General features: G+C 40.0%; 1 protein-coding gene across 1 annotated transcript in view; it reads left to right on the forward strand.

Annotated features, from left to right (window-relative positions):
• GMDS (GDP-mannose 4,6-dehydratase) overlaps window positions 1–22,582 on the forward strand; it is a 406,670-nt gene that overhangs the window by 308,409 nt on the left and 75,679 nt on the right. Inside the window, exon 8 of the mRNA XM_084213383.1 lies at window positions 15,258–15,376. Within this exon, the coding sequence (XP_084069509.1) occupies window positions 15,258–15,376 (119 nt within the window). The remainder of the gene's footprint in view (window positions 1–15,257; window positions 15,377–22,582) is intronic.

The following is a 22,582-nucleotide window of genomic DNA, read 5'->3' on the forward strand; positions in this document are numbered from 1 at the left end:
CCATCAGCAGTACTCCTGCTGAGCTGGCAGCTGCTTCCCTAAGTTCAGAAAGGTCACCATGGCTTCTTTCCTGTTTCTCCTCCAGGCATTGAATTGCTGGGGGAGTTGGAAAAAAGGCATCTTCCTTTCTTGCCCTGCAACATAAAGACAAAATCCTTCCTCCCTATCCTAGTGTGTTCTGGTGAGGCATGTAAAAGTTCAGATGTGATGAAAATTATTTGGGTTACTGTGATACTTTTACCCAGAAATATCTGAAAGACATTACTGACTAATTGACATACCAGGATATGCATATGACATCTGAGGATGTGCCCTCCTGTGCATGATGAATTTGAAAATGCAAGGATTTTCTTCACCATCAACTTGCTGCTTTCTCAGGAGATAAAACAGATTATTTGGTAAATCCTTCAAAATACTGTTGCTGATAATTTAGGACAATGCAGACTAATGTATCCAGTTAAAACTCAAGAAGGAGAAAATATGTTTTTAAGGAAACAGAACTCAAGCTAGCCCTCTGTAGATAAAGAAAAAAAGTAAGAAAAATTAATGTTTATAGTAAGAACTGCAAGAGTCTGTTACTCACCATACATGTTGTTCCTCATAGTGCAGTATGCTGATGGGTCTGGATGAAATAGTACAGCAAATCAATTCAGTTTCATTAAACCCCCATGGGGGCTTATCCACAGGACCAGAGAGTTCTGAATTTAGGTAGATGAAAAGGAGAACTCTAATTGGGACAGAGGATGTGTTTAATGCATGTAGAAGTAGATTTGTTGAGAGCACACCTTTAGTCTCTTTGGGTTAATTTTCCTATTTGCACCTTCCCAGGAAGTCCTACAATAAAGGCGAAAGCCTATAGCTGTAAAGTCTCCTTCCTTGTGGCTCTGATTCAAATATTTGAAGTTAGGTTGACTATTTTTTGGACACAAATATGATTTTTTATCCTTTGTTTTGGCATTTAAAAGGGGTTAGAATCTTATTTAGCACTCTTTCACTGCCAGCTAATCATATATTTTGCATGCTTATTTTCCCCTAATTATTCACTTACCAGACTGTAGCAATTTTGAACTGTTTATATATAAAGTCTGATGCTTGAAAGAGAGTAAGTTATATTTGAAATTTCCCTCTGTTTTTTAAGTACATAAACTCCCATGCAGTGCCAAATATGCCTTTCCAGTACATAATAATAGGGATCTAATTGCACCGGTTTCCCAAGGGGCACGAAAGCAGAAAAGCAGAGCCTGCGTGGAAAACACCCTTTCTTTTTCGCCTTTGGCCGTGACAAGCTCCTACACACGGAATGAAATTCCATCCTCACAGGAGTCTGTGGGGAAGATCTGCCTGACTCCAGGGGGGCTGGATTTGGGCCCACATGCCTGATTTCAGGGTGTGATTTTGGTGATGAAGCGAGCTTTAAGGAGTGGGTAAGAATATTCACTGTGGAAGGAAGTTATTTTGATGTGTTTTCTCCAGTGTCTCTCCCATGCAGGAATAACTTTCTCCTTTGGAGCATGATTTCATCTTTCTGAGGAAGACTAGGAAAAGCACTTTCTAAACAGACACTCAGCTTCTGGAAAAGCTCGGTGGGAAAATTTGCTTTTTAACTGCACGTGTACAAACTCAGTGGCACCCATGGCAGACCAGCGGTCCTTCTGTGAAAAAGAGACAATTATGAGAGGAATAAGAACCCTGATTTGGCCTGCTGGTGCCCCAAGATGTGCCGACTTGAAATCATGTTTCCCAGCAGATCACTGCCCTCAGAGTATAGCTGAGGGGCCATGCTAATATTTCCTTCCTGAAGGGAGAGAGCGCATTGGGTTGTCCTTAATGTGAACTGCATGAACTTTTGTACCTTTTCCTTTTCTTCTTGTCTTCTCAGAAGGAGGAGGATTTGTCCCAATATAGCCAAAGCATGCTGTTATGCAGGACTGGCTTATAAACAGCATTTAATAAAGATTTCCCTCTCTAATCTCATGTTTTCAAGAATAACGTGGTTTTCATTCATATTGTACTGAATTAGGTGGTCTCACTTTATTACTACCAATATATTTAACAATATTTTGAAGTGTGAATTCCTGGGTCTCACCAGCTCAGTTTTTCCCATAGATGAAGCTCAGGCAATGAGGTGTTTTGGGTACATTTTTGTTTTGTCTCCTGTTTCCCTGGTGTGAGCTGTAACAATCTCAGCCCAAGTAAAAAATTTCTGATTTGCTCCCCATCCTGTTTGCATACAGAAAATCAAATCCTTGTTTTGGAACTATCTGCTGTGGTGGTTGCTGGAATTGCTACACTGCTGGAAGATGAGGGGGGGTATTGCTGGGTGTGTGGATCTACCTTTGTGTCTTACCCTGCCCTCAAGTTGCATGGGAAGCATTATTGCAGAACAGCATGCAGATGTTGCCATTCCCTCTACTCCAACTTGTCTTTTGTTCCATCACCCATTGAAGGAACCCAAATAAAATTCTGTGTACATAAGTCATGAAAAACCCCCAAACTGCAAGTCTGGGACTTGGTCGTATTTGCTAAGCCTACACACATATGCATTCAAGTGGTGTTGTATGTTAAAAGATTAATGTTTCTTGATTTAAAAGCTCATCTAAAGAATGAAGTACATGGGTGCTTATCTTTTACCATTCACTCAGTGCCCCACGTAGTCACACACAAACAGGCAAAACAGTAACTAATCAGATCTTTTAGAGCTGCCTAACCCACTTTTTGTCTTTATTATGAAACTAAGATTTGGTCAGCTGACGTCAAGTTGTGCACTTAACACAGCTTCCATTATAGTCAGTGAACTCTGTAACAGAGAGTAAAGTCAAAATATAAACAGAGAACATTTCTGCAGCAGCTCTGGGCTGGGATTAACTTGGATCACCTAGTCTTCTGCTTTTAATGAAATTCTCTCCCTTGTATTTTCTTGTTTGGAAGAGAGTCCAAAGTTATCTCATGCTAATTTAGTTAGGCAGTGCCCTCCAGGGATGTCACAGGCCTCTATGACCTCTCCAGAGAGACTCAGCAAAAGGATGAGGAGAATTAAACATTCCTGAGAAATTGCAAAGCAGGAGCCCCCAGAGATTTCACATAGAAATGAGCTCCAGACTAGCTGCCAGAGACCCAAGTCACCTTTTCAGCACTTCCTTGACATGTCTCTGCCAGTCCCATCTGGCTTGATTCAGGGGGTCAGCATGGGGACTGAGAGGTGGCAGCTAGAGAGGGCAGGATTCGAGGGAGGTCTGAATACAGTAGTCTCAGGCTTTAGATGCTCCTCCAAGATGTGCAGCAAGATGGTTTTATTTCCTTTCCTTCCCACACAGTCTCATGCTTTGCTATTTTCTTTGTGCTGAAAAGAGGAAGAATTCTAAGGGAGGAGGTTTAATAGTAAGTTTAGTTGTTATTTTGCCACGTGATGCAGCAGTCTGTTTCATACCTGGTTTTACAGCTACCTCTTGGGTCAAATGCAGAAAAGACTGTGGCATCAGTGAGCTACTTACAGTGACATGAACTACACACCCCCGTTTCCTCTCTTATGTTGGTAGGCTGTAGAAATTAATGAAGTTGATTTCACACGAAGCTGGAATTAGGCATAGTTTGCAGGACAGAATGTTTCTCTGGTAGAATATTCAAAGGGCTATTTTACAAGTTTCCTTCCATTATTTTACAAAAAGGGAAAAAATAAACTTTCTGAAGTATAGGCAAGAGAGCAAAAGACACCAGCGTTGCTTGGTTATTGATATCTTGATCAGCTGAGTAGTTATCTCACTTATTTCTTGCATCATGACAAAAAATGTGCACTATCTCAAGAAATGTCTATTATGTTAAATTTTGGAGAATGTAATGTAACAGTGATTTCTGTGTGATCTCATCCTTACATTTCTTTGCTACTTTGTCTTTAATTAGTCCAGAGCTGTTAAGTATTAAGGAATAATGTTTGAATTCCCACCTTTTACTATGGAAGTGCCAAGTCAAATTTAATTATATAACAAATAATGCACTTCATGATGAAATGCCTGTGCTACCCTTAACTTTCTTAAAGCACTCTAGTTGCATAAATATTATGACTCCAGCTTCACAGACAGCAGAATTTGGGCTGTAAGATTAAATGCTTTAGTGGAGGCCCCAAAGAGAGTGATTAACACTGCTGAGATTGGAACGCTGCTCATCATTTTGCTGGACCAAACTGAAACCAAGAAGCAGGCTGGACCTAAAGCTGGATCCTTGTAATTAGAATATGGTTTATGGTATAAAATATGTTATATTTTGTAGTATAGCTAGTACAAAAAATATATATAAAACAGAGAGTTGTGTTCATGTGAAATATGTTTCAGCAGTTGAGTTATAAATCTCTGAGAAGAAGAATAAAAAAATTGAATGAGACTTGCATATGGAAACCAGCATATAAGGGATGATGGTGTCATTGTGGTGATAAATCCATTGCATTCTGCAATGACTCATGCCTGTGCCACTGTTATTTGCCTGAGAACAGACCTCTGGCCCTTGCCAAGTAATGCGTGTGGGAACGTGGTTCCCGGTGTCTGACCTGCGGGAGCCATTCCAGCCTTAATGGCAGGATACCTCGTGTGTGGAGTCTCGTTCGTGTCCACTGGGGAGGAAGGGCTCTTAATTCGTCTGGATGTGATAGGAGCAATGACTTCTGACATGCATGTAGCAGAGATTTATTGCAAGCAAAAGCTGAAGTGTGATAATGCTACTGGGGTATTCTGTAATAATATGGTAAAACACTTGTCGTCACTTCATCTCAGGCAGTGAAAGTCAATTGTATATGCTACACAGAGACAGATAAAAAACATAAGTATACTTAAAACTTCATATGGTTTGCATTTTTCGTAACAGCTCTCCTGACTCTAATATAAGACAGGTTTTAATTTTGTTTTGGGTAAGTGGATGTGCTTACAGTCTCACACCCACAATTCCATGGCTTTAAATAGAATCGCTCCCAGGGTGCATAAAAGAACACATGCTGTTATGTGAAGGATTTATCCAGGATGCCAGGATTGTATTTATTGCTGGGAACAAACTGAATAAAATTTTCTATCCCATTCTGACACTAGCCCATGGAGAGCAGCCGTATCTATGGTTTCAGCGCAGATCCTTCTCTTTCCCTGACGCAGGATTTGGGGCGACTGACTGCTGCTGCAGGAACAGTAATTACTAATGATGGTGGAATCAGAATGGCCAGAGCGAGCCAAGGGAAGGTCAATGCAAAATGCCCTCCGAATGTATTTTTAAGCATGCTCGAAAGTAATCTTCACATTTCCTTTTCACATCTGCACAGCACAGCCAGACTTCTAAAGCACATCCTTGGGTTTGTGGAATCATTTTGCTGTTGCCCTTTTTTTTAGCTGAGATTTCCATGCCCCAGTTTGGGACCATGAGCTGGTACCCGACCCTGAGCACGGAGGAACTCGGTCAGGGCAACTCTAGTGTTGACACTGAGGCAGCAAGTCTGTGAGGCAGATTCCTCTGTCCCACGGCTTGGGTTAAAACAGCCAGACTCTGCATAAGCTGCTGTATCACATGGTGGCCGTTTTGGGTACTGTTGGCCTAAAATTGAACTTGTGACATGAGGTAAAAATAAAAAAGAAAATAAATCCCTCTGTATTGCATTACCGTATCCCCGAGGCATCAAAGCCGTGCGCTTGTCTCAGTCTGTATTCAGCCAAGAGAATTTAGCATCAAATTCCAAAATGTTGTCACCTGAAATGTTCTGGTAAAGGAAAAGAAAAAAAAAAAATCCATTGTACCAGGAATGACATTACTTTAGCATCCTTTTTCTCTTTTTTCAGGTGACTTCTAGCTTTTTATAGTCAGTAAAACAGTGCCTGATGTGCAATTTTATCACTGTCTTATAAGTAACAATTGTCATAATGGTGGAAATCTTTCTTACTTCCAACTACTGAAAACTGCAATAAAATCAAAAAGTGAAGTTCAGTGATGTGTTTAAGATAGCTGGCTCTTTATTTACATAGATTATTCAGACAAGGATTCTAATTTTTAAGAACCCAACCAATGTAAATATTTTTCTCAAGATAATTAAATTAACATTTCAGTTCAATTATTTCAGATTAATATTCAGGAATGTAACATCTTTAGAAACTCATAGCAGTCTGAGGAGAAAATGCATGATGTTCAAAAGTGAGAAGAAAGAACTCTGGAAATTTGAGGGGGAAATATAAATTATGAAATAAATTTCAGGTTAATTTTATGTTATTAACTCCCTCTTTCTGCCTGCATTTTTTTTTTCAGTAACACTGTTTATAAATTTTGTCTCAGTTCTCTTGCTTTGTTACTCTTATTGTCCTAGAAGGTTACTCTTCTTCCTTCCCAATGGTACCCTCAAACACGTATAAACATTATGCAGTGCTGCTTTATTATCTCTGAGCCTATATGCCTGTGCTCTGGCAGTTCTCTGCTGCTCTTAGCAAATTTTTTAGAGTACAAGTAGTGGTTTAACCTGAGTCAGGGCCTGTTACTGGATAGGCACTGGGCAGACCTACAAACCTGGACTAGGGAAGCTAGCAAGCTGCAGAGGCAGTTTTGACAGATAGGGGGAAAGGAGAGGAAGATTTGGAGAGAGAAAATAATTTTCTGAGTGGTGGTATGGATAAGAGGATTTTTGTTTCTGTGGAGATCAGTGGTACTTTGGCCATTGCTGTCCCTCTAACCCCCTCAAAAGGAGCACAAGTCAGCTTGTGCTTAGCTGTGAGTGCTTAAGCAATCCCGGAAAGAAATGGGAGGTAAACAGGTGTTAGAAGCAGGAACCAGGATCTTTTTATAGTCAGATGTTGCACTGTAAACATTTTGTGATCAATATCTGCATTGTGATCATTATTCTGAGGCTGATAGTTTTGCTCCAGTGAACATGCCAGTACTTGACTTGAAAGCCTCATCTATTTTCTTGTGGTTAGATCATGGCCCCAGCCAGTCCTTCCTGGCATGGGGCCCTAAGACTTCTCTGCCCTCACCGCAACCTGGGTACAACCCTTTACTTTAGCAGTGAGTAATCCCATCAAATGGGAGTCTGCCTCTTTGAGAAGACGTATTTTGTCTTACATTCATATAAAAATAGCAGGGAAAATTAATTCTGGAAGGGTAAAAAGGGAGGGGAAAGCGGGTCAAATATCTTTCCGAATTGTCTGCTAGGTGGAGCCTGGGAAACATGTATTTGTTCTATAGTCTTGTCTATGTAATTTAAATCTGAGTGGTAAAAACTCTTACATACTTTCTGCAATTCAGATTTTTCTTTTTTTCTCTCTCTCTCTCTTTAGCTTTGAATTTCTTTCTCTTTTCTCTTAAACAGAATTTAAGGAAGCTCTTCATTGGCAATTGCGACAATATCCTCCAAAATTAAAATGAAAGAAACAGAGCATATGTGCATCCTTTCTGTATTTTTTCATTAATTTACTTTGTGTCACACATGTCACTTCCAATCTAACCACTTGAAGAATAAACAAACCATTGTGGACCTAAAACTCTGTTCAAAACTTTTTGGCAGGAAAAAAGGACTATATTAATTTTCATTGTTGGTTGAGGTTTCCCAACAAGCAGCTTTACTGTTTCTTTTTTGCCTCCAGCTAGCAACTAAAGATCAGTTATAAAACTGTATACAAATACTTCCACATATTGAAAGAACAATATTTTGACATTCAGTGACACAAGGGGAAAAAAAAAAAAAAAAGGAGTAATCTAGTTTTTGATAACACAATGAGAACTTTGTGTTCACCCGAGGTCCATGTGAGAAACATCATGTTGCATTAACAGGGAAGGTTGACCTTTAAGGTTTATCTGGATTATAATTCTTGTGGTTTTTATTAATAGAACTGCCTACTAAAGTTTCACGAGTCCTCCCTGAGATCTGTAAAACAATTGGCCTATCTACTTATGAGAGAGAAGCTAGACAGTATTTCCTAGTATTTCCTACAGATGTGAGGGCTTTTGTTTCAGAAGACATTGATATTGTTTTCCTTTGAGATGGTCCACAAAGATTATCAGGTATTTTATTATCTTAGTAACTTTGTAATTGTTGGATTATTATCTTTCAATGTATCAACTATACTCTTTCAACTTGAAAGAAAATATCATGGACCTGAACACAGTCGTGCTCTGAACAAGTTCACCTCTAGAGCCAAATCATAGAATTTGACTAAATCTGCAAGCATGCTTCAAATTGCTTCTATGGAAATTTCTCAAGTGAAACTTCAAAAATTTCTGAGAAAGTTTATAAAATTAGTCCCTATCTCATACTGTCTCCTGGGAGACTTGCTGTTTGTTTACTTTCTGGGGATTCTTAAGGTAAATTGTCCATTGTTTCTTATCAAATGATGTGTTTTTTTCTCTCGGAGGAAATTGTTTTCATCTCAAATCTGTTCCCATTTTATATTTTTCGTGTCAGCGATGTCTATGATTTGCAAATGTCACTCTTCTGAATGGAAGCAGCTGCCATGTCATAAGTACTCAATGTCTCCTCTGCATGAGCAGAAAAGACACAGTTGAAGGAAAAACTTTGTACACAGACTTTGGAGTCCTTATGTTCAGCATTACACAGTTAAGGAAGAAGCATATCAAAATGTATTTAGACTGATGAGATCTGATAGGTACTCAAATCGTGTTCAGAAGGGTTTTTCCATCAACGGAGGTTCCTTAAGAAACAGATATTGCACCAATGCTGTGATTTTTGGTAATCTGAGAAATCAGGATGATGACTCTTTAGAGGAAAGGAAGAGGCATGTGTCCTGCCCTTCTTGGGAAGTACCTCTATTGCGGGAGGTTTTGAGAAATGGTTGGGTGAAAAGTCACCAATTGCAATGATAGACAATGGCCTTAATCCTGAATTTATGTTTGCCTTTCAAATGCTAACATTGTGACAGCCCAGTAAGGTTCTTTCTTACTGGGTGTGCACCCTTGCTTTTTAAGTAGCCAAGCAAGAAGGGCTGTAATTTAGGGGGGAAAAAGCCTAGTAATACATTGATTATGCATACTCCCATATTCCTGCTGTCACTGGCTTCTTGGGAGTATCGGCATGCCTGGCAGCACATCCCTGTGGTTTTCTTTGGCAAGAGTCTCCCTGCCGGGCTTGCCTTGACCTATAACATTGTCAGAAACAAGTACTAAAGCAATAGTCATTACTCTAGACTGAGCTCCCATTGTGGCAGGGAGCATGGGATCATGCCCAACACTTTTGTATGTTGGCTGTCAGGCAGGGGCAGCTTACAATTTACTCTGATCACACCACTTTTGTGCTGCGCTTCAGCTTCACTGGTGTTTTTCAGCCATGTGTGCTGTGCCCCTCTTGTGTGCAAGATTTTTTTTCCCTCTCTGCTGTGTATTACATGTAAGTCTCAGTGTGTCTTTACATAATTTCCTTATATAACACACTCTGATGCCTACCAGCTACGCCCAGGACACACCTACTCTTTTAACAGTCACAGAAGTCAATCAGATGTGGGTGACTCAGCCCCCAGTGTAGCACCTTTTCTTCCTTCCCTGCCCCTCCAAAAGTGAGTAAACAGATAAACTGGGAGTCGGTTTGGGTTCAGAGCTCTGAGTCAATGCCCCGTCTCACTTTTCTGAGGCACGACCATCAATTGTGGTCAGTTCTGTAGCAGCTTGAGAAACCACAGCCAGTCAGCTGGGTTGTGTCAGGAGGAGCCGGGCGATGGCATCTGGAACTGCTCCGCATCCCAGGCAGGCAGGAAGTGCGTGGGCATGACAGCTCCGCACGTCGCTCGGCACGGGAGGTGCCAGCAGCCTCCATCAATGCCAGGGCAGTTGAGTTGGGACAATGCAGACAGGGAGGTGGTACAATAGCCCTCTCTTTTGTGGCACGGTTCCTCATGATGCACGCAGGAACAGCAGTCATGCCGGGCCTTTGTGCTGGCCATATGGGGAGAAGGCTCTCCTTTGCTCCCACATCCCTGCAAAGGCTCATCATGCTTTGGCCCAAAATGCTCAATTCTCCTTCTCAGTGGTGACCACAGCAGGATAGCTATGTTTGGGATCACTAGACTACCATATCCAGCCCACTGAATGCTTCTGCCCACTTCTAGACAATAGAATATGGAATACCATACAGACAGAATGACAGACAGAATTTCTATAAATGGTGATAATGTACTGTCGGGTCTCTCCAGGTGGTGATGTTTTCTGACTTAGTCAGAAATTGCTCCCTGATTGTTGACAGCCTTGAGGTAACCCATTCCTTCCTCAGTGATAAGTAAGTAAAGTTAGACAGTCACCAGCCTCTGCTTCTTTGCCTCTGAAACTCACAGAAAATGCACTATGCATCAGGCTGCAACTATCTGCTCCATCTCCTAAAGTAAACATTAGTGATTTGATTTGATTTTTTTTTTCTCCATGTGTGGCAAATACAAAGTCGGAGTTTCTCTGCATAACACCTAGAAACACATATGAAAGTGGGTTTTTTTAAAGTGTAGGTCTTGGAAAATAATGCTGTGTAGCAGTGCAAGGCAATAGTAACTAGTACCAACAGGAACATTTTTTTATTTATGTCATTATGGGACCTGCTCAGTCATATCTCTTTTGGGTCTTGAATTGGACGAGACATATAAAAAGGCTTTATTCTTTGGGGGAAAAAAGTCTTTTATTTCTAGAGCAGAAATTATCCAGTGATTTAAAATAATAAAAGTGGAATTTATTTTTGCTCTTGAATGGGAAGATACCTGATTATGAGCCCATTTTAACTATACATAGTACGAGAGCAGACAGCGAAACAAAAGTTTCAATATATAGAGTTAAACATAACCTCAGCTACCGGATCTTTGTTATCCATGGATGACAGCCCAGTTAATAAATGTTTTTCTTACTGGGATGCTAGACTGGAAGTTAATGGTGAAACACATCCACAGCATACTCTAGATTCTCGAGACAAGCAGACACATCACAACCATAGTGGCAGTGGCAGGTACAAAATGTATCTGTGTGGGGGTTGTGTTAGTCAAACTTGGGTATTCCCATTTACTAGCCCAGGTGCAAACACTGCATAAGCTAAGAAATTTGGGCAGGGAGAAGACTGGTTCATGTTTTGGACATGTTGCTTGAAAATGGTGCTTACTACTGGCAGGGGTTTATATAGAGAAAAGGGTAGAGGGGAAAGATGAAAGAGGAAAGATTTTGGCAGAGGCTGGAGTTCAGGCATGCAGAACAGATATCCTAGTCCACATAATCATAAAAGTGTGTCTGCTTGCTAGACTAGTTACGTATCTCCTTTTAGGTTTTCCTCTTTGAAAGTAAATGACATAGAAGTGCCTTTAGACTTTGTAACTTGCTAGACCAGAGCCAAAAAGAATTTGAAGATGAAAAATAAGTTCTGTCACTTTTGCCATTAAGGGAAGAGTCTTATTCTAAGAGAGTTGAAGCCTGAATTGTTTCCATGGTATTTTTCTCCTCCTTTTAAACATTACTCATATTTTGTTTCTGGACTGAGCAAAAAATTGGGGAGAGGGTGGCAGAACTGAAAACAAGCAATTCCTTTACTTTACTTGCTGTCAGCCCATCCAAAAAAGCCTTTACAAAGAAATACAGGAAAATCCTCAATTCTCAGTTCCTGCAACAAAAAAATTCCTAAAATATATGACCTTGTGATGGTTAAAAGATATCCAAGAGCCAAAGCTGGGCAATGTTTTTATCCCAGTTCAGCCATGTCATGGGTCAGGTGGTTCAGCATGTGAACAGGAAGGTGAGAATGGTGAACTTTTGCCTCGGTTGTGCAGTCCATCAGAGAATAAATGGAGCAAATCACTCTGCAGCTGGATCGGGAGGTGAACGGCTGAATACCTCTCACACAGGGGCCTTTGTGTTCTGGACATGATCTAGCATTATGATGGGACGCACTAGTCTGAGGCTTTGTAGCAATTACTAACCCATTATCACGCTAGAACATGAGATCATTTATCTTCTAATTCAGAGTGTCACCTGTTCTTCATTTGCCAGTCAATAACCATTAATTACTTTCAGTGGAAATTTAAACAAAGCTTTTCCCCTCTGTTAAAACCAGTAAGCCATTCAGTAATGACAAATAAACCTGGAGCTGTATCCCCCCCCCTTCCTCTCGTTCTCAGCCTCGAGTCTGGTACAATATGAATTCTTAAAGGAAACGCCTAGAAATTCATAGGTCAAGGATCTTTATTAGTCTGATGTGAGGAGAATCACATTCCTGGCACTTGATGTAGGGAAAGGATATAGCCACTGCCTGTACATGGATGTTTTATTAGTTGTCATGGGCTGTACCTGAGGAAATATAATTTTGACTGTGGAACTTCTTCAATGTTTTTTCTCTCTTCTGGCTTGCCTTGGCATTTTTTTACGGACTTTTCATGCAGACCCATTCAAAGCAACAGCTTTTGGTCACCTTCCTCAAAGCAAAACAGAGCTATCACTTACTTTGTAATTTTTAGTATGCTAATTTTTTTCATACCTGATTGGATTGAGGTAACTCTAAATGCCAACAATTGTGAATGCCAGAAAAAATAAAAGAACCCACAGTGATAGACTCTCAAGTAACCATTAATCTAAACATTCTTTCCTGGTAGGATTTGAAGCAAAAATCACTTTTAGCAACTCTTTCTGCATTGTTTGATCATTTCTAAGCTGATCCTGTTGAAATTTACTGCAGTTTAAGTCGTATTGCTGAGACAGTGATTGCTTGCTTTTTGAAATGGTAGACAAGAGTTGATAAATCCAAAGCATAAAACCTCATTGGGCCCACTGTCAAAGGCTGTTTTTTTGTTAGGATTTTGCAGCTGCCTCCTTCAGTGTAGGCTGTAATTTAGAGCAAAGGGAAACTTTCAACTCTATTTCATATTAGTATGAACAGTAATGTGTAAATATTTTAAATACTCGCTGGATTGTTGAATGTCTTGGAGTAAGTGCCTGCGTTGAATCTGTGTCAAAGGAATTACAATACAGAGGTGTTTAAAGGTGGAGGGGTGGCAAAAATTGTTGGAAGTCTAATCCTGCTTCTGCTTAGACATATTAAAATTACTTTACCAACATAGTAAATAGCAGGTGCTTATGCTAATTGCCTATTCAGTCAACCAGTGTAGCATTTTTGGGTAAGGGGGATTTTTACCAATAAATGATATTTTGCTGTTGCATCTCTCTCCAATGTAACTGACACAAAAGTGTCAAGGCAAGAAAAGGAGTTCATTATGTACAGCAAACATCCACCAAAGTTGGAGAAGAACCACTGCCCCGATTGACTGATTGTCTAATGTTGGAAATCCTTCTTTGCCCAAATAGTGCCCTCTCACACGAGGAAGTGTGTTGTTTTCAGCTAGACTGCTTAAGGAAGCCTGAAGGTCTGTGAAATCAGGGACTAGGCTGGGAGAACCAAAACTATCAAGCACTTATCTTATAGATACTCCTGTTACCTTTCTGTGCAGCTGCTGCTACTCTGAATCTTGCAGGCTTGTCCAGTCATGAAGAAACAGAAGCTGGTGATTTATGGTGACCTCTCAAATCAGCAGGGAAACCCCAGTGTTCCAAAAAAGCTCATATGAGAGATACAAGTTAAGACATCTCCTCCCCACAAGATGAGTTTCATCAGCCATTTGGGTATTTCTGCGTCATTGCCTAGGATGTTCAATCCTGGAAAGGAAAAATAAAGTTGCTGCCATTGTCCTGCCCAGCAGGTCATCTCCCTAAAGCACAATTCATAATTTATGTCAAGGGCTTACACAGCACTTGCCCAAAACCGAGCTTTCCGTGCACATTCAAGAAGTAAAAAGGTTCAAAAGGAGCATGTTAATAAAATCTTGTCAAAACTCTGGAAGATGCATAAAATAATAACTGTAAAGAAAAATGGCTTGCACCTATAACCATTTAAGTGGAATATATTGCCTTGCTATCCAGAACACTGATTTATTGAGAATAGAGAGGAAAAATTGAATATTTCAGGTGGTATTTACCAAGAGAAACTGGGCTATCCCAGAGCTTTTATTAATCTGATTTGCAGAGTATCCACTACCATCAAGGGACCTACTAAAGTTGTTTTCTTTAAAGCTGATGTGAAGAGGTCAATGCAAATAGCATCATGGATTACAATGTGAGAGGATGACAGTACTTTTTACCATATGGAGAGAGAGTTGATTTATTTTGTTTCCCTTTCCTGGTTATTTATTAAACAAGGATCGTGCCATACAGGTATTCCCTTTTCCTCTCCAAAGGAAATGAAGCGTTTGCATCATTTTGATCGATCTAAAGTAATAATTATTCTGTATACCTACAGCTCCTATGCAGCCAAACAGTCCAGTCACTAGAGCACTGCCTTGCACATCAGAAAATTGAAATGTACCTGCAGTGATATCTCAGACAAGTCACACATGTCTTTGAATACCTCTTTTCCATCTGCTTTCCAGCTTTCATGCTGACTTAGCTGGCCAGCCCTCTGAGATGGCGCCCACCCATCATTACTTGCTTGTGGGAGAGGACTCTGTGAAAGACATTGCTGTGGGAATTAAAAGCTGGTCCTATGAAATGCAAATGTGTTGGCAATCAGATGAAGCTTTGCTTCCAAAGATACAGCAAAACTCTTGCTGCACGAACAGTCCTCTGAAACTGATGTTAATGGTTGTGTCGCTTTTGCACCAGTGTTTTCTCGTTACTGTGTCAAAAGTTTCTTCTGCTGTACTTTAATATGCAGCATTCAACACATATTCAGTAGGGAAACCAGATTCACTTGCTTAAATACCTTTTAAAATACTTACTCTTAATTAAAGTCTCAGCTTAGGCAAAACAAATGTGGCAGAAGAAGCAGCCGAAAGGATCCATATTTTCATGCTTCAGTTCATTCGACATCATTCTGTAGCAGACAGACAACAGCACTCTGGACTGAAACATTGCAAAATTTTGATCTTTTCCCCATATCAATGTCAATTCATGCAGTGCTTTAAACAAGTGAATCCATGCTTATGAGCACTAAACCAAGTCTCAGTGTTCAAAAGTAAACATATTAAAGTCTCCCCTGCAGAAACTCCTGCTGTGAAACAAATTGAAAATCAAATACAGCACTGTTTTCTGTAATAAGAAATAATTGAACTCTTTTCAGAGTTGCACTGAACTGGTTAATAGCCACTGTGTAAAGAAAGTGCTAATTTCCCCTGCTTGGGGTATGTGTGTGTACTTGTAGTTATTTCCAAATCAAAAATGCGGTAATACAATATCATGTACCAAAGAGGCCACTTACATGTGCACTGAATCTTACTTTGTTTATCTTTCTGCAGGCCATGTGGCTGATGTTGCAAACGGATGAGCCTGAGGACTTTGTCATAGCCACTGGGGAGGTCCACAGCGTCCGTGAATTTGTGGAAAAGTCATTTAAGCACATTGGAAAAACCATTGTGTAAGTATGAGGAGGAGAGAGTAGCCACAGGTTGAACATTTCCAGCCTCTCATATTTACCAGAACAAAACAGAGTATTTTTTTGTCTACATTCTTCTTCCCCCCCCACTTTCTACTTGTAATGTATGACACCTTCCATGCATGAATGACTGCTGCAGCAGATATGTCTAGTGTTGCCCCCTAGATCATAAGATAAAAAGATAGATGGGTTGATCTAAATTTTTTTATCAAAGTCTTCATTCTTTGTTGTCCCTGTCTTGGGGTAGGGAAGCTCCTCCAAAGTTGTTAGTACCAGGGTGCTGATCATCACCTTCCTGGAAGAGGGGCTTTTCTGCCCAGTTCTCTATTTTGTGTCCCAGATCCCCACAGTCCTGCTCCCACCCTCTGCCATCTGAAGAGGTGACACCTAGCAGCCCTGTTCTTTCCAGGTGACAGCCCATCAGTCACACTGCATGGCTCATGTAGCAAACTGCTCCACATTCCTATCAGCTCTTCTCCTACTAAACCGTAGAAATGTTGAGCAGTGGGTGCAGAATGTTTACAATGCATATTCCACATAGTTTGATTGAAAATACAAAATTCCTTCCCAAGGCTGTATAATAAAACCAGGATGGCTTGGTGAGCGCTTTCTGTAATTTATATTTTTATTGTTTATTATTTTTTCAATTTCCCTCCTTCTGTATCTTCTCTGGGCCCCATGCATCAACATACCAATCTCAGCTGGAAAAGGGAGAGGAAAGCCACAGGCTCTTCCATGACGCTAGCGCCAGGGCTGTTCCTCAGGCCATCAAAGTCACTTGTGCAGCTGGTGAACTTTTGACAGGGCCAATAAGTTTTACTTGGGAACAAAAACTTGACAAATTCAATAAATATGCAGAAGTGCACAGATATATACAATATTATTTGAACAGCCAGTGGGTGGCTGGGGAGGTAATAACATTTTCTCCTCAGTGAGTTTTTAGTCTGGTTTCAATTTTTGGCATCAACTTCCAGAAAAAAAAAAATCTGATGAGGGAGAGAGAGACCACATAAATACTATTTCTAACCCAAAAGCTCAGTTTGGGGAATAAGCTTCTCTCCATGTTTTTCACATTTCTTGATTGCAAGATGTCCCAGTAATTACACATTATCCCAAAAACCTTTAGAGTACTGAGGTTTGAGAAGCTAAAGGGGAGATAGTAGGAGCTCTAATAACTGCTTTGTCTTTCTTAATTTTTCTTCTGTTTTTATAGTTTTGTTTCTTGTGTTTATGAGCTAATTTACCTAGTAAGAATGGATAGGAAAATGCTGCAGATTCAACTGCTCCATACAAGTAAGAATTCTGGTGATTTGGAGAACTACCATGTCCCTGTCTAATATTATTTGTGAAAGCAACAATGAATGTTTGGTGAACAGCCCTTTCAATTTTTTTAATTTTGGTTACCTACAATTAGAGGCTGATATGTAAAGGTCAGTACCTAGCCAAATGTCTTTGCAGATGTTCCCCACATCACAGTTTCTTTTGATGCCACTAAATTTATGCATTAGTTTAAAACTGAACTCCCTGCTTTGGTGTTGGTCTAAGAAGTCTAAGCATTTCCCAGGAGTGACAAATCAGCATGCGTTTTTCAGAAAGCAAATTAAGTTCTCAAGAAAACCTAAAGAAAATAACAAGGCCAGAAATAAAAGTGGAAGTACTTCCATTAATAGCTTCTGCTATAGAGGGGATATTAAAGGATTACTTTAGATTTAGTTGTTCCTAACACTCAAAATTTTGTGTCCAATTTGTTTAATTTTTTTTGCTCACATATGGCTCCATATGGTAGACTGTATATCATTCATGTTGATGTTTAATGCAGCTAGTATTCCAACTGAATCAGTCACAATCTGGTCTCTCAGAAAAACTTTACAGTATAATTCCAAATGTGAAGTAGAGCAGGTATTTTGTGTGTACAAAGGCATAGTTGCCTTTTTTTATTACTAATCAATAACAGCAATTTGCAAAAATTATATAAGAACTGACATGACACCTACTGACGCAGATTTTTAGGAACATAAATTGCTTTAAAAATGGGGGCTTGGTTTTCTATTCCCCTTGGCTCTTCTAAGTTTTTCTTTCCTGTGAATAAATTTTTAATTCCTTAAGCCATTTACAGGTGATCTATAAATAACTATACATAAGGGGGCTGAGGTGACATTTTAAGTGCCAGTGATAATTTTGTTGCTGATCATTTTGACAGTGGTGTAACTCTGAACATTTTGCATGTAGCCTGTTCAGATTAACCAGCCATTCTTTCCCCCTGCTCCCAAGGTGAGAATAATATTACAACACACCCACTACTCATCCTGTAGCCATTGCTCATCTTTCAAATTGCACTGAATATAAAATATTCCTCAGGATTTGGGAAGTTTTGTTAAAAACCTCCATAGTTTTTCCAGGTGTCAACCTGACCCATGCTTTTGCAGCACACACATGGTCCTTGGCCAGCTGTCAGCTAACCTCTGTCTGGCAACCTTTCTTTGAAAGCCCCAATGAATTTCTACTCCCACCTCCTCCAGTTTGAATATATCTCCTTCAGGGAGAAGCCTGGCAGAAAATCCTCTCTTGTAGCATTGTGAGACCCCACTGGTGAGTCCCATTGACCTGTTACTTTTCAGTTTATGAGGCACCTGAGAACCAAGGCACTAGCGTGCAATGGCTAAACAAATTCCCACAAGGATGGCTCCTTTCTTCCTATTGCTGTTCCTCAAAGTTTGGTTGAATTATCTGAGGTTTCTGGGGGGTTTTTGCAGGATTGCAGGTATTCTGAAATTTTTAAACCTCAAAACCTTACCTGAGAGATTTCCAGCAGCCTTTTCTACTGCTACAAGCAATGGCACAGCTGCCCGCTACTGCTGTACAGCCCATCTTTCAAAATTGATGAAATGATGGAGTAAATGTCCAGGACAGATGTCATGGCAAACAAAAGTTGGCAGAGCTCATGCCCCATCTGAGAAAACTGGGCACATGTGCAGGGGCTCTTAACTACCCCTACTTTGTGCTTTGTCAAGGAAAGTTGCAAATGTAACATTTTAGCGGTCACATCATGATACTGCAGTAGAGAACAGGAAAAAAGAGATCCTGGCTGCCTCATCAACCAAATAAAAATATTTATTTCATTTTTTTAGGTTTTTTGTCTTCCTAACAATTCACATTAACTTGTACAGCTGAAAATCCAGGACAGCCTAAAAGTCTTTCCAAGAACATAACATAATATTCTGTCCTAGCCAGTCATTAGCACATGTCAGGACTATGTCTTCTAGCCAAAACGAGAGAGAGAGAAACTTTACTACATTTTTGTAACTAATGAAATGTACAGCTGCAATGAGACTGATTCTCTCTCTGAAATGGACTGCAAAGTGTTCATGGAAGTTTATCTACCTTGGGTGGCTTTTTGCCTCTTACGTTTCTTTTTCAAGGGAGAAATTTCAAATTATATTTATATAGTCCTCTGAATCATTCAAATTCAGTCCTTTGTACTAACAGGAAAGCCTCAGAGCTACAAATATTTTTCCCCTGTAAGGATTACATATTTTTTTTCTTTTACTTTCCCTTCTGCCTATTACTAATTAAGTGGTACTTGGGGGAAACACTTCCCGCCTATAATTTGAACTTCAGCAGGGTAAACGAAACAGGCAAACGCTTGTCTTGACTAATTTTCTGCCATTAATCTTATTAAATTAGAACAGGATTGCAAAGATAGCCTGAAACCACTACAGCACTCAGAGTTCTTTGCAGACTGCTACAAAGACTCCTGTCTGCAAATGTGGAAACTGAAAAAAAAAAAAAAACAACCAGAAAAAGAAAAAAGAAAAAAAAAAGAAAACCTGTTCAAGCTACAGAAAGATTTATCATGGTTTTTATTAACATAAAAATGCATGCACATTTGTTACAGAAATATTCATTGCTTCCAGGATCAGAATTAATAGAAAAAACCAAGTATTTTCCTCTAGTCATTTGGTTCCACATACAAATTTTTATCTTGACTAACATACTAGTTGGTCCTTATAAAAGGTCAGCCTAAAAAGGGGAAGTTTGCAGATAAGCTATGAGGTTTTCTGAGGTGAACTCCTGTGGCCTCTTCAGTGACAGTGAGGGTTGAACTGAGATTGAACCGATGGAGGAGAGTTTTTCTGGTTTGTTTGTTGGGGTTTTTTTGTTTGTTTGTTTTTTCTTTTTATCTTAAAATGGAAGGCTGGATTACAGAAACACATGAGATTTGAAGGATTGCTGTAAGAATGGAAAGCATGTGGGACACGGAGGAGGAGCCATCAGCAGTCATCAGCAAAACAGCTGCTATTTCCAGATCTGGCTTTTGCCCACCAAAAATTGCTGGCTGGCCAGTGCTGTGTGTTATAGCTAAATCAGAAAAGAAAATGAAAAACTTTCAGATGAAGGGGAAGGGAACAGAATCTCATACAGCAACTGAAGGCATTTTGAAGAGAGATAGTGGAAAGGAACCCAGCCATATGAGTGAAGAATGATGGCCTGGGTGAACCTTCACAAAAAAGAGTCCTCATGTAGGACTTCACCTGCTTTGTCATCATTCTCAAAAAAGAGTACTTATTTCAGGGGGCATTTAACCCACCTCAACTGGAGAATTCATTCTTTCAGCTGAGCATGCCTTCATTACTTTCTCATTGATACAAGGCTTGATCTGCAGGCAGATGTTACAGAACTGAAATTAAGGCTTGAAGACTTCAAGTGTCTAATTATCTGACTAAGAGACATGAGAGTTTCTCCAGTAGAAAGACTAGGCAAGAATGAAATTTGGTGTTTCATGGGAAATTCCATATATCCCACCCCTGAAATTAAAATAATTGTCATAAATGCAATTTGGAAAAACACCTGATGTCAGGTCAGTTGGACTTCTTTGGTTTTTTCCTAACCTCCACTTAAAGACAGAATAACTTAAGTTAGAATTTTTTAAGCCATTCTAAAGAAAGAAAAAAAAATTCATTCTTAAAATGTAAAAGCCTCTCTTTTAGATTTTATTAATATAATTTTGTGTCAGGCTAACACTAATGGAACTTGCAACTGAAACTTTTCTTTCAATAATGCTTTAATTTTCACAGAAGCATTAATACTCTTTGAGAAAAAATTTCTTTCCCAACACCAACTTTCACAAATTGGAGTAAAGGGACAGGGCTTCAAAAGTCTTCCAATGAACTGGAAAGAATAATTTAAAAAAAAGAAACAAAAAATAGGAAAAATAGGAAGCCTAGCATGTATTTTTTAATTGTCTTGTAATATGGGGAATAGCAATTATTATGCAATATACTATTGGAAGAGTTAAAAAAAAAATCGACTACCTGATTCATCAGAGCTTTTGAAAAAAAAATAATACATTCCTTTATGTTAGCATGCTTTTGATTTAAGCACAAGGTCGTGGTTAAGCAATCCCAATATCTGTGATTACTTTGATGTTTCAGAGCTGCTGGCAAGGTTGGTGGTTGAGTTGGTGGCAAAGGAACATATGAAGAGTCATATTTAAAGTTTCCCAACAAAAGACTACCCTCAAAAATATATTAATTGGCTGTTATATGGTGTCAGTTTTTCTATTTATAATGTGCCAGGACAGAATGAAGTGCTTTGGCTTAATTTTGTGTGTAGCAGAAATCAGGCTACAGATCTGAGAAACCTACACAAACAGTATATCCTATTAGCTGTGGAGGAAAAGCAAAATCTTCATACAATTTTATTTTTATTTCATTTACTGCTCAGTTTAAAATGTTAAATATTTTCTATTGGCATTTATTTCATTATAAACTTGATTTTTCATAAAGAAGCTGAGCAGCTGTAGCCTTTAGTGGGTTTGAATATTTTTTTAAAATGCTATGGATTCTGTTTCTATGTAAAGATCAAGCAAGGAGATGAAATGAACTTGTTCAGTTTAGCTCTGCTTCTATGAAAATTTTCATTTTTATTTGATTTCTTTATCACCTCAAAATATATGTACTTTGCCTTTTTTCCTCCTCAGTTACAGCCAGACCATTTGGTCCATTTGCAGGGCTATTCCCACCCCTCCTCAATGATGCTGGCTCCCCTGTTTCCTTTCCTGCCCACCTCACACCCTACCAGGTGGATACCCCAGCTTTTCATCCTCATAAAATCTTCTGTACCTCTGGGATTTTTCATTGCTTGAAGCTTGCTCTCTAACTGAATAGTTATAGGAAATGAAAAATAATTGGAACCTCCAAAATAAAAAAGCCAAAGAAGCATTCATCAACACTGACAGTAAGTATTGTAACAATAGTGATATGTTAATGATAATAGATATGAAATTAGCCTTAAATTAAACGCAATCCATCCCACTGTAAGTCCAGACTTTAAAAGCTCTTGATGTGAAGAACTTTTCAAGCAAGTAAAGCTGCTTGTGCATTTGAATCTTGGTTTTATGGAAAGTTGTGGGGTCAGTGACAGCAGTGGAATCCACCAGGGCTGACCACTGACCATCACCCCGAGCAATCCCAAAGCACCCGTCTCCATCAGCGAGGCACTCGATGTGGACGTGTGGATGCAAAGGGCATCAAACCTGCTGTGTCAGGAGCAGTTCCGTGGTCTCTCCCATCCTTCTGCAGGTGCAGGACGCGCTGGCACACGGCTGAGGCCATCAGCTGTGACAGAAACCCATCCCTTGCTGCAGTGGGAGGGTGAAGCCCGGCAGCCTGGGGCAGGCAGTGAGCTCGCTGCGGAGGCTCCAGGAGCAGCATTTTGTGCAAAGCCTGCACCAGGTGCCTGCATGGGAGCTCTGGGCTTTGGCACCAGCTGGGCTTGGGGTCATCCTTTCCCCGTCCTCCATAAATCCAGCCCAGTCCTGAAGAACTACACTTTCTCCAGCCAGGGATCCATTGTGTTTCCCCCAGTTTGCACAAGGCTGTGTTGGTGCCTGTGCGAGCATCAGCCCCGCGGAGCAGCAAGCTGGGTCGTCTCTGTGGCTGGAGCTAGCTGGAACCACAGACAACATGAGGGTTCCCCATGCCCCCTTCCACCATGCTCATGCTTCAGGATGATTTGGCATGACATTTTCCAGTTAACAATTCTGACTGCAATTTGACCATAAATTAAGGATGGTTTTGGTGGGGATTTTTTTCTCTTGCCTTGTGGTTTGAGGGAGAGAGGAGGGGGAGTTGGTTGGCAAAATGGACGGTCCTGGTGTCAGGCTGGCCCCACACAGTCCCTTTTATC

Source organism: Fringilla coelebs (assembly GCF_963513975.1).
Source record: "Fringilla coelebs genome assembly, chromosome: 1".
Lineage (NCBI taxonomy): Eukaryota > Metazoa > Chordata > Aves > Passeriformes > Fringillidae > Fringilla > Fringilla coelebs.